Below are 16,331 nucleotides of genomic sequence, written 5' to 3'. Positions count from 1 at the left end.
GGCTGTTAAAGTCTCCAGAACACAAAATAGGACAGAGTGTTTAAAAGGGCTAGGAATCTAACTTGAAGCACATCAGATAAAGGGACGACAATGAGAAGGGGGATGGGAAATACAGGACTGAAGGTGTTGTATCTGAATGCACGCAGTATACGAAATAAGGTAAATGAGCTTGTGGTGCAGATTGAAATTGGCAGGTATGATGTGGTGGGCATCACGGAGACATGGCTGCAAGGGGATCAGGACTGGGAGCTAAATATCCAAGGATATACATCCTATCGAAAAGATAGGCAGGTTGGCGGAGGGGGTGGGGTTGCTTTGTTAGTAAGAAATTAAATTAAATCAATAGCAAGAAATGATGTAGGGTCAGATGATGTAGAATCTGTGTGGGTAGAGTTGAGGAACCGCAAAGGTAAAAAAACCATAATGGGAGTTATGTACAGGCCTCTGAGCAGTAGTCAGGATGTGGGGCACAAGATACACCAGGAGATAGAAAAAGCGTGTAAGAAAGGCAAGGTTACAGTGATCATGGGGGATTTCAATATGCAGGTAGACTGGAAAAATCAGGTTGGTAGTGGATCCCAAGAAAAGGAATTTGTAGAATGTCTACGAGATGGCTTTTTGGAGCAGCTTGTGGTGGAGCCCACTAGGGAACAGGCAATTCTAGATTTAGTGATGTGTAATGAGGCAGGTTTGATAGGGAGCTTAAGGTGAAGGTACCCTTAGGAGGAAGTGACCATAATATGATAGAATTTACCCTGCAATTTGAGAGGAAAAAGCTGGAATCAGATGTAACGGTGTTACAGTTGAATAAAGGCAACTACAAAGGCATGAGGGAGGAGCTGGCCAGAATTGACTGGGAGATGAACCTAGCAGGAAAGACAGTGGAACAGCAATGGCAGGAGTTTCTGGGAGTAATTTGGGAGACACAGCAAACATTCATCCCTAGGAAGAAGAAGCATACTAAAGGGAGGACGAGGCAACCATGGCTGACAAGGGATGTCAGGGACAGCATAAAAGCTAAAGAGAAAGCATACAATGCGGTGAAGAGCAGTGGGAAGCCAGGGGATTGGGAAGCCTACAAAGACCAACAGAGGACAACTAAAAAAGAAATAAGGAGGGAGAAGATTAAATATGAGGGTAAACTAGCCAGTAATATAAAAGAAGATTGCAAGAGTTTTTTTAGATATATAAAGGTTATGAGAGAGGCAAAAGTGGACATTGGGCCGCTGGAAAATGACGCTGGAGATGTAGTAGTGGGGAACAAAGAAATAGCGGAGGAACTGAATAGGTACTTTGTGTCAGTCTTCACAATGGAAGACACGAGTGACATCTCCAAAGTTCAAGAGGGTCAAGGTGAGTATGGTGGCCATTACCAAGGAGAAGGTGCTAGGAAAACTGAAAGGTCTGAAGGTGGATAAATTACCTGGACCAGATGGATTACACCCCAGAGTTCTGAAGGAGATAGCTGAAGAGATAGTGGAGGCGTTAGTGGTGATCTTTCAGGAATCACTGGAGTCAGGGAGGGTCCCAGAGGACTGGAAAATCACTAATGTAACCCCCCTGTTTAAGAAGAGAGTGAGGCAAAAGACGGGAAATTACAGGCCGATTAGCCTGACCTCGGTCGTTGGTAAGATTTTAGAGTCCATTATTAAGGATGAGATTTCAGAATACTTGGAAGGCATGGTAAAATAGGGCAGAGTCAGCATGGTTTCGTCAAGGGGAGGTCATGCCTGACAAATCTGTTAGAATTCTTTGAGGAGGTAACGAGTAGGTTAGACAAAGGAGAGCCAATGCATGTTATCTATTTGGACTTCCAGAAGGCCTTTGACAAGGTGCCGCACAGGAGGCTGCTCACTAAGATAAGAGCCCATGATGTTAGAGGCAAGGAACTAGCATGGATAGAAGATTGGCTGTCTGGCAGGAGGCAGAGAGTGGGGATAAGGGGGTCCTTCTCAGGATGGCGGCCAGTGACTAATGGAGTTCCGCAGGGGTCAGTGTTGGGACCACAACTTTTCACTTTATACATTAATGATCTAGATGAAGGAACTGAGGGCATCCTGGCTAAGTTTGCAGATGATACAAAGATAGTTGGAGGGACAGGTAGTATTGAGGAGGCAGGGAGGCTGCAGAAGGATTTGGACAGGTTAGGAGAATGGGCAAAGAATTGGCAGATGGAATACAACGTGGGGAAGTGTGAGGCCATGCACTTTGGTAGAAAGAATAGAGGCATAGACTATTTTCTAAATGGGGAGAGAATTCAGAAATCTGGAGTGCAAAGGGACTTGGGAGTTCTAGTCCAGGATTCTCTTAAGGTTAACTTGCAGGTTGAGTCAGTAGTTAGGAAGGCAAATGCAATGTTGGCATTTATTTCGAGAGGACTAGAATATAAAAGCAGGGATGTGCTGCTGAGGCTTTATAAGGCTCTGGTCAGACCACATTTAGAATTTTGTGAGCAATTTTGGGCCCCATATCTCAGGAAGGATGTTCTGGCCCTGGAGAGGGTCCAGAGGAGGTTCACGAGAACGATCCCAGGAATGAAAGGCTTAACATATGAGGAATGTTTCAGGACTCTGGGTCTATACTTGATGGAGTTTAGAAGGATGAGGGGGAATCTGATTGAAACTTACAGAATACTGAAAGGTCTGGATAGAGTGGACATGGGGAAGATGTTTCCATTAGTAGGAGAGACTAGGACCTGAGGGCACAGCCTCAGAGTAAAGGGAAGACCTTTTAGAACAGAGATGAGGAGAAACTTCTTTAGCCAGAGAGTGGTGAATCTATGGAATTCATTGCCACAGAAAGCTGTGGAGGCCAGGTCATTGAGTGTATGTAAGATGGAGATAGGTAGGTTCTTGATTGGTAAGGGGATCAAAGGTTACAGGGAGAAGGTGGGAGAATGGGGTTGAGAAACTTAACAGCTATGATTGAATGGCGGAGCAGACTCGATGGGCCAAATGGCCTAATTTCTGCTCCTATGTCTTATGGTCTTATGGTCTAATCCTTGACTCCCTTTTGATCAAAAATCTGTCTAACTCAGCCTTGAATATATTCAATGACCCAGCCTCCAATGCTCACTGCGGCTACAGAATTCCAAAGACTAAACCACCCTCTGGGAAAACAAATTCCTCCTTTTCTCCATCCCAAATGGGAGACTTCTCATCTTTAAACTGTGTTGAAGTTCCAGCCTCCTCAGGAGAGGAAACATTCTTTCAGCATCCAGCCTGTCAAAGCCCCCTCAGGATCTTGTATGATTGAATAAAACCACGGCTCATTCTCCTACACCCCAACGGATACAGGCCCAACCCTTCCAACCTCTCCTCATAAAATAACCTCCTCATTCCAGGAATCAGCTGAGCGAACCTTCTGTGAACTGCTTCCAATTGCAGCTAATGACAAGAGAAGGGCGCATTTTGACATCTGAGACCTTTTTTTTTCTCACTTTAATGACAGAGTGTTAATCAAGAACCACAGAGCCCAGCTAGTGTTGATCACCTCACCACAGTGCCCACAAGACATGCAAATACCTCCGCTTTCCACTCATAATAGCGAGATAGAATCTACATTTTTGCCAACTAATCTTTGTTCCCTGGCTAATCATACTGGGTAATCCAGTCTATGTTTTTTTTTGAAATACTACATTCTATGAAGCACAATACATTTCTCCCTGTGTAACACCAGCAGCGCTGGTAAACATCCCTCACACTTAATGACCGCTTTGTTCTAATACTGCTCCAATATGGGAAGAAACTGCCAGCAAATAATGTCAATAGAGCCCCAAGTCACGCAAGGAAACTTTCTCCTCCCGAACAATGTGCTCTCAGCTCTCTGAAGCGGTTTAAGTGAAGGGAGGCACCACTAAACTTTTAATCACTGCCAAGACAATTCGACCTTCTTGACCCAGGCTATTGTTGGCCCCATTTAAAAAGCTCAGGTTCCACACTCTGCAGGATGCATTAAACGCTAACGGCACTTGACACTGATAAGAATCCCATATAAACGGCAGGCAGAGTGATCAGCCGCTCTTGACATCATTCTGGAATATTGAGTAGATGGACCTGATGGCATTGGACAGCCACACTTCCTGCAGCTATTCATGGGTCACTATTCAAACCTAAGTGCTAATTTTCTTTTATTTAGCCCCGGAGATGCGAGTGTGGCTGGCTAGGCCAGAATTTAATATCCACCTCCAATTGCCCTTGTGAAGGCGATGGTGAGCCACTTTCTTGAATACCAACTGAGTGGCTTGCTTGGCCACTTCAGGGGGCAGTTACGAGTCAACCACATTTGCTGTGGGTCTGGAGTCACGTGTAGGCCAGACTGGGTAAGGACAGAAGATTTCCTTCCCTAAAGGACATTAGCAAAGTTTATGGATTTTTACAACTACCCAACAGTTAGTTCCATGGTCTCCATTACTCCATTAACCCAGGGTTAATTAAATTTAAATTTCCCAGTTGCTATGGTGAGTATTGAACTATGATCTCTGGATCATCGGTCCAGGTCACTGGATTAGCAGTTATGTTGCCGAACCCAAATTGCCTCCTTCAGCCGTTCAATCCCGCTGTACTCACCTTCATCGGGAACATTAGCAGACAGCAAAGAGTGGCAGACACAGAGATCTGGGGTGTCAGTTTGCACATTGTTCCCCCCCCCACCCCCACCCCCACCCCGGCTGCACCCACAGTCTCCTCTCCGTGAGGGGGACGAGCTCGGTCGCCTGTTTAAGTGCCAAACCCACACCGCAGCGCCATTTCTGCTGCACTAGAGAGTGACCAGCTGCAAAGGAGCAGGGTGGGAGGCACGCATCAGCTTCAAACCACCTGCAAGCTCAACACCTCACCGTCACCCCTTCCATCTGCGCAAGATGGCGGACATGCAGCACGTCAAAGACGCCGGGGGTGGGGTAGCTCCGCGTGGCGCACCTCTGCTGATGGCTGAAGAGACCAATCTGCGGGAAGCAGACACTGCCGCAAGTGCTGCATCTGAGGCGGTTTATCAGGTGTGGTTGCGGGTTGCTGTTTTGGGTGTTGGCGCCTGTTGCCAAGCCGCTGTAGCCTCTGAGGGACACAGTGGCGCACACCGGCCCCCAGGTGAGGGGTCATCGTTTTCTTCCGTCGTCAGCTACTGTCGCTCACGTGAGAGTCGACGTCTAGGGCCTTCTCGCCACGCTTGCAAAGTAGGCTTGAAGCAGAGCTGTTGGTGGTCAGGCTCCAGCGACCTCACCCTACAGCAAACCTTTGGCTATGTGATGGTCTCCTATCCAGCGAACGTGCCCAACCCTCCTCTGCCGGAAGGCTGCCAACAGACTGGAAAGCTTTGCTTTTGAGCGGCTGCCATAGTCGTGGGCTTTTTTTTCTTTGTCTTCCCATGAAATACCCAGAATACCCGCAAACAGCGCAGATGAAAGCTGTTGAGCTCCCTTTCTTGAAAGCAGGTCGACGGTGGACTCGATCTTCTTCACACGCTAGTTACAAGAAAAGTGCAGGAAACAGGATATGCCTTGTGGCCTTGCCTGTGCAGAATTACTAAGTTTCCACCATGATTCAGACTGATTCTGGCCATGCACCTTGCTTCCCAGATGTTGGGGAAAGGTCCCACCAGGTCAGCATTAGTGATCGCACAATGTTTCTGGCACCAATGGCTGCAAATTCTACAACCCCCACCCCCCCCCACCCCCCCAACACCACCCCCACCCCACCCCCCCCCACCCCCCGCAAGCCCACACCATTCCCTTCTCACCCCCAGGCCCAGGATAAAAATGGCAGACCCAATACCCTACACATTGGAAGAAATGATGCAAAGTTAAATATTACTTCTCCCCCCGCTTCCTGCACATAATTATTATCATGACAAATGGAGGTAAATCCACTGCTGTGGATGAACTCTCAATTCCTGTCATAAGACATAGGAGCAGAAATTAGGCCATTCAGCCCATCGAGTCTGCTCCGCCATTCAATCATGGCTGATAAGTTTCTCAACCCCATTCTCCCGCCTTCTCCCCATAACCTTTGATCCCCTTACCAATCAAGAACCTATCTATCTCGGTTTTAAATACACTCAATGACCTGGCCTCCACAGCCTTCTGTGGCAATGAATTCCATAGATTCACCACTCTCTGGCTAAAGAAGTTTCTCCTCATCTCTGTTCTGAAAGGTCTTCCCTTTACTCTGAGGCTGTGCCCTCGGGTCCTAGTCTCTCCTACTAATGGAAACATCTTCCCCACGTCCACTCTATCCAGGCCTTTCAGTATTCTGTAAGTTTCAATCAGATACCCCACTCATCCTTCTAAACTCCATCGAGTATAGACCCAGCATCCTCAAACGTTCCTCATATGTTAAGACATTGTGGTAAATGTTAGGGGGCCTATAGACCACTCTCACTAGAGTGACATCTTTCCCCTACTATTCCTCATCTCCACCCAAACTGATTCTACATCCTAATCACCTAAACCAAGGTCATCTCTAACTATTGCATCAACGCCCTCTTTGATTAACAGTGCTACCCCTCCACCTTTACCTAACTTCCTACTCTTCTTGAATGTCATATACCCTTTAATATGCAGAACTCAATTCCTGTCATAAGACATAAGAGCAGAAATTAGGCCATTCAGCCAGAAGGGCTAGCAAACGCTCAGGTTCACGTAATAGTTAAGAGATTAGCAGGGATATGGGGTTCAATTGGATGGGATTCCCAACGGAGATTTGGGAATTGGGTTCTGCTGCTTCGTCCATTTCTAGTTGGGCTGTGGGAGGATAAAATTCCATTTCCAACGCAGGGATTTTTGGTCATTGTTCTCTGTGATCCCATAGGCACTAACAGCAAATGGGTGACGTTGGTGATTAGTCATAGGCCAACTGTCAAACCCTAGAGAACATGGATATTTTTAAGACAAGATGGCCAGCGGAAATTCATATTTAAGAATATTCCAAGCTTAACCTCATGCACAGCTGCCTTAATATAACAGACGAGGTATATTGTAGCTTAGTGGTTATGTTACTGGACTAGTATCCAGAGGCCCGGACTAATGATTCAGAGACATGAGTTCAAATCCCATCAGAGCAGCTGGGGGAATTTAAATACAATTAGTTTATTAAATCTGGAATGAAAAGCTAGTCTCAGTGATGGTGTCACGAAACTTGTAAAAACCCATTTGGCTCACTAAGGCCCTTTAGGGAAGGAAATCTGCCATCCTTACCCGGTCTGGCCTACACGTGACTCCAGACCCAGATCACACTAGCTGCTTGCTGAAGCAATGAAACAAGCCACTTGACTGTACTCAAGGTGATGACTCACTGTTCACGGGTAATAAATTCTGGCTTTACCAGTGCTGCCCACTGTTGTGACATTGTATGCATGGCAATGCGGCTAATGACATGTACCTTTAAGGAGTGACATCACTGTGACATCACCATGTGTGAGGCTGCAGTATAAAAGTATAACCTCCATGTCAAATGCTCACTTCTGCCTCTGCTCCCTATCGCAGATGGTCGCTACTGCCTTTGACTCTGTATCAGCAAGGATCCATGTATATCTTTTGAGTCAGGCATATAGTCAAGTAATCAGTCAATGTAACTGTTAGGACCCAGGCTAGACCAAGGCCTGTGCAGAGCTGTACATAGTTGTTGCTATTAATGAACTTCGTGTAATTGTGTTCGACCAGAATGCTTGTCAGTCTCAATATCTTACTGAGTTTAGATAGCATAACGACAGGTCCCCTCAGGTCTACATCAAGATCCCCTATCCATAAGGTGGCAGCAAACTGCGACATACCACATCACCTATCACCACTTGGAAGTTCCCCTCCAAGCCACTCACCATCCCGACTTGGAAATACATCACCGTTCCTTCACTGTCGCTGGGTCAAAATACTGGAACTCCCTCCCTAACAGCACTGTGGGGGTACCTACACCATATGGACTGCAGTGTTTCAAGAAGGCAGCTCACCACCACCTTCTCAAGGGCAACTAGGGATGGACAATAAATGCTGGCCCAGCCAGCGAGGCCCACATCCCGTGAATGAATAAATAAAAGAAAAATCCCATCAATTAAAAAACAAGGATCGCCCAATCTCTGTAAATCTTCAGCCCCAACCACCAGGGCATATCACACACTCCTCTGACTCTGGCCTACTTGACCCTTGCCTCCCTTCCTCCTCCGCAGCCTGATCCTCCCCCCTGAAAGAAAGCAGCCTCAATGGTAGCATAACCTTCAGCCGCCTCTGTCCTGCGTGCTGGAACACCAAGGATTGCTCTTCTGCTCTTCAACATCAAGAGTTGCCAAGATCAGAGATCAGGAAGCTGGGGCTGAGTGCTACATTGCCCCCAGCCTGTTCCACTGTCACAGCACACCTGGGACATCTTAACGTGGCCTACAGTGTTCATATGAAAAACAACAGCATCTTTTCCATGCCTATTTGCACTGACGTCTCCCATTTGTTTCGGGCAGGGTTCGCTGAATGCTTGCTTTGCTTAACAGAAACGAGGCTAAGGAAAATTGCAGGAAAGATGCAATTCTTAAAAGGGCTGCATCCTCCAACCTCCCCCGTTTCTCTCCCCTCCCCCCTCCCCCGCAACCCCCTCCAATTTCGTTGCAAGGCGGGGAGGGCAAAGTTTTCATACAGTTTGGTCTGTTGGCACTTTTACGAAACATGTTTTCCTTTCCTGTGTCTGAAAAGTACATTTATGTGGAGTGTAAACGAGCTGATTATTATCTGCGAATTCAGCAGAACGCCTGACAGTAACTCAGGAATTTTACAAGGTTATGGCAAAACAGAGAGTTCCGGGTGGTGGCAGAAGAAGCGACTCGAAAAGCCGCCGCGTACAGCGCAAGCTAACACGGGAGCTCTGAAAGCAGCACAGTAACACCCCAGCGGTCATCGGGTCAAGAATCAGTTTGGCCTTGCAAGCTGGTGCTGCAGTGTGCGCCACTTCACCACTTCTCCTGGTTAAAGGTACGTGCTGCAATACAAGATTTGCTCGGGAGATGTGCAGGAGCCAAATTCAGACTGGTCACGCCAGACATATCCGCACGCTGCGATTTTCAGCCACAGCCTCTTCACTCAGAAGGTTGTGAGTTCAAATCCCACACCAGAGACTTAGAAACATAGAAAATAGCAGCAGGAGTAGGTTAACTGGGCACTTTGAGACTGTTCCACCATTTGTAACACGATAGAATTCTTCATTCGGATGCAAAGTGAAGTAGTCCAGTCTGACGCTAGGGCCAGAATTTTCCCCTTGTCGGGCGGGCTCGGTGGGAGTGGGCAGGTGGGGTGCGTTCAGGAAGCTGACCTCCGCCCGCGATCGGCTCCTCACCGCCATTTCCAGCATTTTCTGTTTTTGTTTGGAATAGTGGATGCGTTGGTCGTCAACTTCCAGAATTCTGTCACTTCTGGAACAGACCCAGCAGATTAGAGGGTGACAAATGTAACCCCACTATTTTAAAAAAGGAGGGAGGGAGAAAACAGGGGATTACAGACCGGTTAGCCCAACATCAGTAGCTGGGAAAATGCTAGGGTCTATTACAAAGGATGTGATAACAGGACACTTAGAAAATATCAATGGGATTGGACAATGTCAACATGGGTTTATGAAAGGGAAATCATGTCTCACAAACTGACTGGAGTTTTTTTGAGGACATAACTAGCAGAATAGATAAGGGAGAACCAGTGGATGTGGTGTATTTGGATGTTTGTAAAGCTTTTGTTAAAGTGCCATATAAAAGGGTAATGTGTAAAATTAAAGCACATGGGATTGGGGGTAATATATAGCAATGAATTGAGAATTGGTTAGCAGACAAGGAACAGAGAGTAAGACCATAAGACATAGGAGCAGAAGTAGGCCATTTGGCCCATCGATTCTGCTCTGCCATTCAATGAGATCATGGCTGATCTGATAATTCTCAACTCACTTTCCTGCCTTTTCCCCATAACCATTGATTCCCTTACTGATTAAAAATCTATCCATCTTAGTCTTGAATATACTTGATGACCCAGTCTCTACAGCCCTCAGCGGTAATCCACAGATTCACTACACTCAGAGGAGAAATTCCTCCTCACTTCTGTCTTAAATGGGAATAAGGTAGGAATAAATGAATAGGAATAATTGGGTCTTTTTTGAAGTGGCAGGCAGTGACTAGTGCAGAGGTCAGTCTTTGGGCCCCAGCTATTCACAGTATATATCAATGATTTAGATGAGGAATGTAATATTTCCAATGTTTGCCGACGACACAAAACTTCCAGAATATGAGCAGTGAGGAGGATGTTAAGAGGCTTCAAGGTGATTTAGACAGACTGAGTGAGTGGGCAAATACATGGCAGATGCAGTATAACATATAAAAGTGAAGTTATCCACTTTGGTAGGTAAAACAGAATGGCAGAGTATTATTTAAATGGTGGTAGACTGGGAAATGTGGATGTACAAAGGGACCTGGGTGTCCTTGTACACCAGCCACTGAAAGCAAGCGTGCAGGTGCAGCAAGCAGTTAAGGCGGCAAATGGTATGTTGGCCTTCATTGTGAGAGGACTTGAGTACAGGAGCAAGGATGTCTTACTGCAGCTGTACAGGGCCTTGGTGAGACCACACCTGGAGTATTGTGTGTAGTTTTGGTCTCCTTACCTAAGAAAGGATATACTTGCCATAGAGGGAGTGCAGTGAAGGTTCACCAGACTGATTCCTAGGATGGCAGGGTTGTCGTATGAGGAGAGATTGGGCGGAACGGGCTCAAAGGGCTGAATGGCCTACTCCTCTTCCTATTTTCTATGTTTCTATGTTTCAGTATATCCATGGCTGATCCTCTATCTCAACGCCATTCTCCCACTCTCTCTCCATACCCCTTGGTGCCTTGGCTGTCCAGAAATCTATCTATTTCCTTCTTAAATATATTCAGTGACTTGGCCTCCACAGCCTCCTGTGGTAGAGCATTCCACAGGTCCACCACCCTCCGAGTGAAGAGGTTTCTCCTCACCTCAGCCCTAAAATGACCTACCCTGTATCCTGAGTCTGTGACCCCTTGTTCCAGATCCCCCCAGCCAGGGGAAACAGCATCCCTGCATCCAGTCTGTCCAGCCCCATCAGAATTTTATACATTTCAATGAGGTTCCCTTTCATCCTTCTAAACTCCAGTGAGTACAGGCCTAATCGATCCAACCTCTGATCTTGAGCACAAATACCTGGCTACCACTCCAAATGCAGTACAGAGGGAGTGCTGCAGTGTTGGAGGTGCCACTTATCAGGTAGGACTTTAAACTGAGGCCCCGTTTGCCCTCTCTGATGTATGTAAAGATCCCATGGTACTATTTTGAAGAAGAGCAGGGGAATTCTACCTGGTGTCCTGACCAATATTTATCAATCAACAACGCTAAAAACAGAATATCTGATCATTATAACGTTGGTGTGTGTGGGAGCTTGCTGTGTTCAAATTGGCCTCTAGTTTTCCTACATTTACAACAGTCACCATACCTCAAAAAGTACTTCATTGGCTGTAAAGTGCTTTGGGATGTCCTGAGTTCATTAAAAGTGCTATATAAATTCTTTCTACCTGACAATAACTAAGGTATACTGCATGGATCAACCTGCACAACAGGACATGCACTGCCATTGAGGGTCAAGGCCATCTGCTCAGATACCTATTCCTCTTTCAAACAGTGCACCTTCTTCCATCTCTCCTGCCCCTCATTTAAGGCCACGTAAATCTACCACCATGGCAACCTCTTCACCAAGATTCCCCTCCCACTGTCTTTGTACTGAGTGACAAGTTCAGCCTCCCACAGTAACGGCCCTTGCTACGTCCCTGTCCTCCCATTCTTAATTCACCTTCTTATTCTCATCAACATCCCCAGTGATGCTCATACTCTGGACCATTTCTGGTATCTACTTCACCAGAGTATTTTGTCCAACTTTGCTCCCTCTATGATATTTATTACTGACAAAGCTATTCCTGGCCACAAGCTCACCTCCCTCACTGTCCTTATTTACCTTGTCTAATGTAACCTGCATCCTCCAACCCTGACAGAACACCTCACTCACCAATGCTCTCCAACTCCCAACCGTCTCTTCTGGCCTCCAGCCAGCACGTACACATTGCTCCTGTTAACCTAAGCAGCTTGTTTATATCTGTCATTGATTCCGAAGGCAGTCGACCCATATAAATACTATGGCTACAGGAACAGGTTAGAGGCTAGGAATTCTGTGGCGAGTAACTTATCTCCTGACTCCCCAAAGCCTGTACACCATCGACAAGGCACAAGTCAGGAGTGTGATGGAATACTCCCCACTTGCCTGGAGCTCAAGAACACTCAAGAAGCTCAACATCATCCAGGACAAAGCAGCCCAATAGATTGGCACCCCATCCACCACCTTAAACATTCACTTCCTCCACCACCGATGCACATTAGCAGTGTATACCATCTACAAGATGCACTGCAGCAACTCACCAAGACTCCTTCAACAGCACCTTCCAAACCCACAACCACTACCATCTAGAAGGACAAGGGCAGCAGATAGATGGGAACACCACCACCTGGAAGTTCCCCTCCAAGTCACTCACCATCCTGACTTGGAAATATTTCGCCATTCTTTCACTGTCGCTGGGACAAAATCCTGGAACTCCCTCCCTAAAAGCACTGTGAGTGTACCTACACCACACAGACAAAATCCTGGAACTCCCTCTCTAACAGCACTGTGGGTGTACCTACACCACGCGGACAAAATCCTGGAACTCCCTCCCTAACAGCACTGTGCGTGTACCTACATCACATGGACTGCAGCGGTTCAAGAAGGCAGCTCACCACCACCTTCTCAAGGGCAAATAGGGATGGGCAATAAATGCTTGAGGGACACCCACATCCCAAAAATGAATAAAAAGGTTCCTCCATCTCCACTAAATCTTTTGTTAACTGCTACACTTATCATTCTCCCACTAAGGCTTCTAACTCCTCACTGTAATGCAGAATGCATTTAGTGAATGACTGATCTGGTCATTATCATCATCAAAATCAGCCCAAGGGCTCAATACTTCTTTTGGCAGTGCAAAATCCTTCCACTACTGAAACATTAGGATCCCCTCTTCCTCAGCCCCAAGTCCTGGCAAAGCCGCTAATGTCTCCCAACTCTGTGACCTGGTTAAACCTCTCAGTACAAAAGTACCATGGAGCTTAAGGGATGGGGAGTGGCTCCCCGAATATTCCATCCCCACAGCGGTGCCTCATCTTTCTTGTATTGTGTTAACTCCTCACCTCGAGCAATAGGTCTCCCTCAGAAAGCAGGGGCTGACCGTTCTGCTGTCTGTTCCCTGGGAAGTGTGCCATCTTGTCTGTCGACCAGCCAGCCTTGTTTGTCTTCATGCTCGCTGTAAATAACACAAAACAAAATGGACACAGTTTAGAAAAGGAACAGGGAGATGATAAATTAATTCATGCTTCTCTATTCAGAAAGAATTAGAACCAGACGAGAAATTACTGAGTAAAGACTGTGGTCTCCAAGTGTTTTGCTTTACTAAAACATTGGCTTATTCGGACCGGGCAGATTAATGAATCTGCACTGGCAGGGGTTACAGATCAAGCAAATCCTAACAGTCCATTTGTACAATTCCAGCCTGCTTGTCCCTTCCTTATTATTTGTGATTCACGAGCAAGTCTAACAGCTTCTAGAAACTCCGTCACATCCACAATTCGCATACATTTCACACATGTAAATTTCCCACAGTAAATGGGAAATGTTAATTAAAACGTCCTTCAGTTTACAAGGGTCGATGGTGCTTATATTTCACCAACTGATGCAATACACTCTATGGTTCCACTTTACAAAATTCTTCTGTACTGCACTGCCTAATGTGAAAGCAGCTCCAACCAAAGTCTGAACATCCCCCCAACAAAGGATGTTGTAGCATTCTCTGATTTGAGGAAAAACAGCTTAGAGGATACACTGGCTGCTGGGTGAATATACATTGCATAACCAGGGAAACCTGGGTCAAACTACAGCTACGTTTTTTTAGTTCATGCGATGTGGGGCTTCGCTGACTGGACCAGCATTTATTGCCCATCCCTAATTGCCCCTTGAGAAGGTGGTGGCGAGCTGCCTTCTTGAGCTGCTGCAGTCCATGTGGTGCAGGTACACCCACAGTGCTGTTAGGGAGGGAGTTCCAGGATCTTGACTTGCTGTACCCTCAGACTAACTTTTTGTGACTCATGTGCTAGAACACCCAGATCCCTCTCCACCTCAGAATTCTGCAGCCTTTCTCCATTTAAATAATACTCTGCTTTTTCATTCTTCCTGCCAAAGTGAACAACTTCACATTTTCCCACATTAAACTCCATTTGCCAGATATTTGCCCCCTCACTCAACCTATCTATATCCATCTGCAACCTCCTCATGTCCTCTACCCAACATACTTTCCTACCTATCTTTGTGTCATCTGCAAATTTAGTTACCATCACTCCCCTCATCAAAGTCATTGATGCAAATTGTAAAAAGTTGAATCCCCAGTACAGACCCATGTGGGATTCCATTTGTCCATCCTGCCAATCAGAAAAAAGACCAATTTCTGCATACTCTCTGCTTTCTGCCAGCCAGCCGATCTTCTATCCATGCTAATATGTTACCCCCTACACCATGCGCTTATTTTCTGTAATAATCTTCGATGTGACACCTGATCAAATGTCGTCTGGAAATCCAAGTACAGGACATCTACAGGCTCCCATTTATCCAATGTGCATGTTACTCTTTCAAAAAATTTCAATAAACTTATTAAACATGATTTTCCTTTCACAAAACCATGCTGACTCTTCCCAATTGCCTTGAGCTCTTCTAAGTGCCCAGCTATCACCTCCTTAATGAATGATTCTAATAACACATCCATGACAGACGTCAAGCTAGCTGGCCTATAGTTTCCTGTTTTCTGCCTCCCTCCCTTCTTGAATGGAGGGGTTATATTTGCCACTCTGATGGAACCTTTTCAGAATCTACCGAATTTTGGAAAACTAACACCAGCGCATCAACTACCCCATTAGCCACCTCTTTTAAGGCCCTAGGATGTGGTCCATTGGGACTTGGAGACTTGCCAGTCCGCAGCTCCATCAATTTTCTCAGTTTCGTTTTCCTAGTGATTTCAATTTCACCAAGTTCCTTTCTCCCATTCACCTCCTGATTTACAGCTATTACTGGAATATTTTTTGTATCCTCTATAGTGAACACAGAAACAAAATACTTGTTCATTCCTTCTGCCATGTCCTTATAATCTACTATTAACTCCTCACTGTCACTCTGTAGAGGACCAACATTCACCGTACAGTTATTTAAAAAGGAAAAGAGTAAGTAGAAACTCTTGCAATCCATCTTGACATTTCTAGCTAGCTTCCTCTCGTACTCTAATGTTTTTCCCCTGATTAATCTTTTAGCCATTTTCTGCTGTTCTTTTTATTCTGTCCAATCATCTGTCCTGACACTCAACTTAGCGGAGCTTTAAGCTTTTCCCTTATATCTGATTGCACTCTGGTATGTGTCTACACTTTCAGTGCAAGGGAGATAAAACACGCGCCGGAGCTATGGAAATGTCAAAACTGTAAATGAAATTCAAGCACTCAATGCAGATCCCAATGATTTTTCAGCCATTTGAGCTTGGATCTTACAAGTCTGTGCAGACCTCTGAACATCAGACATAGCCTCCAACAAACTAAGGCCTCTGAAGATCTTGCTAGACACATGAATTAATTGTATTTGGGTATTTTTGAATGAAAAGCCTCTCTCTCTTCTCCCCTTTTTAAAAATGTGTGATAAATGATTGACTCGTTCAAATTCACGGGAGGTGAACATCTAGCATGGACTCGATGGGCTGAATGGTGGTCTTCTCATTTTAACAGACAATGTCACGGTTGGGAAAATGAACTCCAGTTCTTTAACCTCTCCACAGCATTGTCTTTTGTGTGTGTAACAGAATTGAACAAGCTGCCAGTGGGCTCGAGAATGGGCCAGAAAACGTGTTATTCAGGACCAAGAAACATTTTGGGGCCCTCTGGAGATTCTCACCATGACTTCGCTCAAACCCAGTGACTGTGGTCCTGACTAAAATTCTGATCCGGTCTCAACCCTGTGGAGCGTGCCTGGTCCTTGTGGCTTTGAACTGCACTGAGATGAGGGGCAAAGGATGGGCTTTCTCTGCACACTCTGCCAACCTGCACCATAGTACTTCACAACTGGGCATCTCTGCAGCTTTGGGACCACACATGCTCAGGAGAAACATTGGAACCATGTGGGTGAGAGGCCCCGAGTGGATTCGGTGATAAGTTTAATGCTCTCGACATTATTGACATCAGAGACCCGACCCAAATCTTTGCTTGGGGG

The 16,331-nt window shown here is 46.0% G+C and overlaps 1 protein-coding gene across 1 annotated transcript in view; it reads right to left on the bottom strand.

Annotated features, from left to right (window-relative positions):
• ahr2 (aryl hydrocarbon receptor 2) overlaps nt 1-16,331 on the bottom strand; it is a 172,537-nt gene that overhangs the window by 36,053 nt on the left and 120,153 nt on the right. Inside the window, exon 3 of the mRNA XM_041201157.1 lies at nt 13,229-13,341. Coding sequence (XP_041057091.1) covers nt 13,229-13,341 — 113 coding nt within the window. The remainder of the gene's footprint in view (nt 1-13,228; nt 13,342-16,331) is intronic.

This window comes from Carcharodon carcharias, chromosome 12 (assembly GCF_017639515.1).
Source record: "Carcharodon carcharias isolate sCarCar2 chromosome 12, sCarCar2.pri, whole genome shotgun sequence".
Taxonomy (NCBI): domain Eukaryota; kingdom Metazoa; phylum Chordata; class Chondrichthyes; order Lamniformes; family Lamnidae; genus Carcharodon; species Carcharodon carcharias.
Note: the sequence above shows the minus strand (reverse complement) of the source record. Positions and strands in the feature narration are given on the sequence as shown.